The 995-nt window shown below is 42.8% G+C and overlaps 1 protein-coding gene across 1 annotated transcript; it reads left to right on the top strand.

Annotated features, from left to right (window-relative positions):
- Positions 1–217: 217 nt before the first annotated feature.
- LOC113934949 (ubiquitin-conjugating enzyme E2 N-like) lies at positions 218–780 on the top strand. The gene has a single exon (XM_027616597.2). It carries the CDS (start codon positions 218–220, stop codon positions 674–676), a length of 459 nt encoding a protein of 152 aa, XP_027472398.1. The 3' UTR covers positions 677–780.
- Positions 781–995: the final 215 nt, after the last annotated feature.

The raw sequence follows: 995 nt of genomic DNA, 5'->3' as shown, positions 1-995 counted from the left end.
CAATTTAATTTAGATTATGTCAGTGCAACTACAGAAGACCACTTTGATTCACTCATCATTAAAATTGACATCAATATGAAGAAGTATTGGACAATGACAGGAGACAAAGGACTTGAAGGATATATTCAGAATAACCTGCGCTATATGCCTTAACATCAGTCTAAGACTTTTACGCGGAGGGAGTAGAGACCAGAGGCCGAACTCAGGATCTGACAAGATGGCCCGGCTGCCCCGCAGGATTATCAAGGAAACCCAGCGTTTGCTGGCAGAACCAGTTCCTGGCATTAAAGCAGAACCAGATGAGAGCAACGCCCGTTATTTTCATGTGGTCATTGCTGGCCCCCAGGATTCCCCCTTTGGGGGAGGGACTTTGAAGCTTGAATTATTCCTACCAGAAGAATACCCGATGGCAGCCCCTAAAGTATGTTTCATGACCAAAATTTATCATCCTAATGTAGACAAGTTGGGAAGAATATATTTAGATATTTTGAAAGGTAAGTGGTCCCCAGCACTGCAGATCCGCACAGTTCTGCTATCGATCCAGGCTTTGTTAAGTGCTCCCAATCCAGATGATCCATTAGCAAATGATGCAGCGGAGCAGTGGAAGACCAACGAAGCCCAAGCCATAGAAACAGCTAGAGCATGGACTAGGCTATATGCCATGAATAATATTTAAAATCGATCTGATCATCAAGTTCTCCTGTTCTCCTGTTCTGCCAAGACTTCTTCTTTTTTGTTTGCATTTAATGGACACAGTCTTAGAAACATTACAGAATAAAAGCCCAGACATCTTCAGTCCTTTGGTGATGAAAGGCACATTAGCAAACCTATGTCTTGTCCTGATTCAGTGTTGTAAAGCATGAGCAGAGGCTAGAAGTACCATCCGGATTGTTGTGAAATGTTTAAAAGCAGTGGCCCTTCTCTGCTTTTATTCATTTCCCCATCATGGTTTGAGTATAAAGCACTGTGAATGAAGGTAGTTGTCAGCGTTAGCT

Source organism: Zalophus californianus, chromosome 13 (assembly GCF_009762305.2).
Source record: "Zalophus californianus isolate mZalCal1 chromosome 13, mZalCal1.pri.v2, whole genome shotgun sequence".
NCBI lineage: Eukaryota > Metazoa > Chordata > Mammalia > Carnivora > Otariidae > Zalophus > Zalophus californianus.
The sequence above is the reverse complement of the archived record's forward strand: the minus strand, read 5'-3'. Positions and strand labels throughout refer to the sequence as shown.

Excerpts from the sequence above, each read along its gene's own strand:
- LOC113934949 (XM_027616597.2), top strand. The coding sequence starts at position 218 with ATGGCCCGGCTGCCCCGCAGGATTATCAAGGAAACCCAGCGTTTGCTG.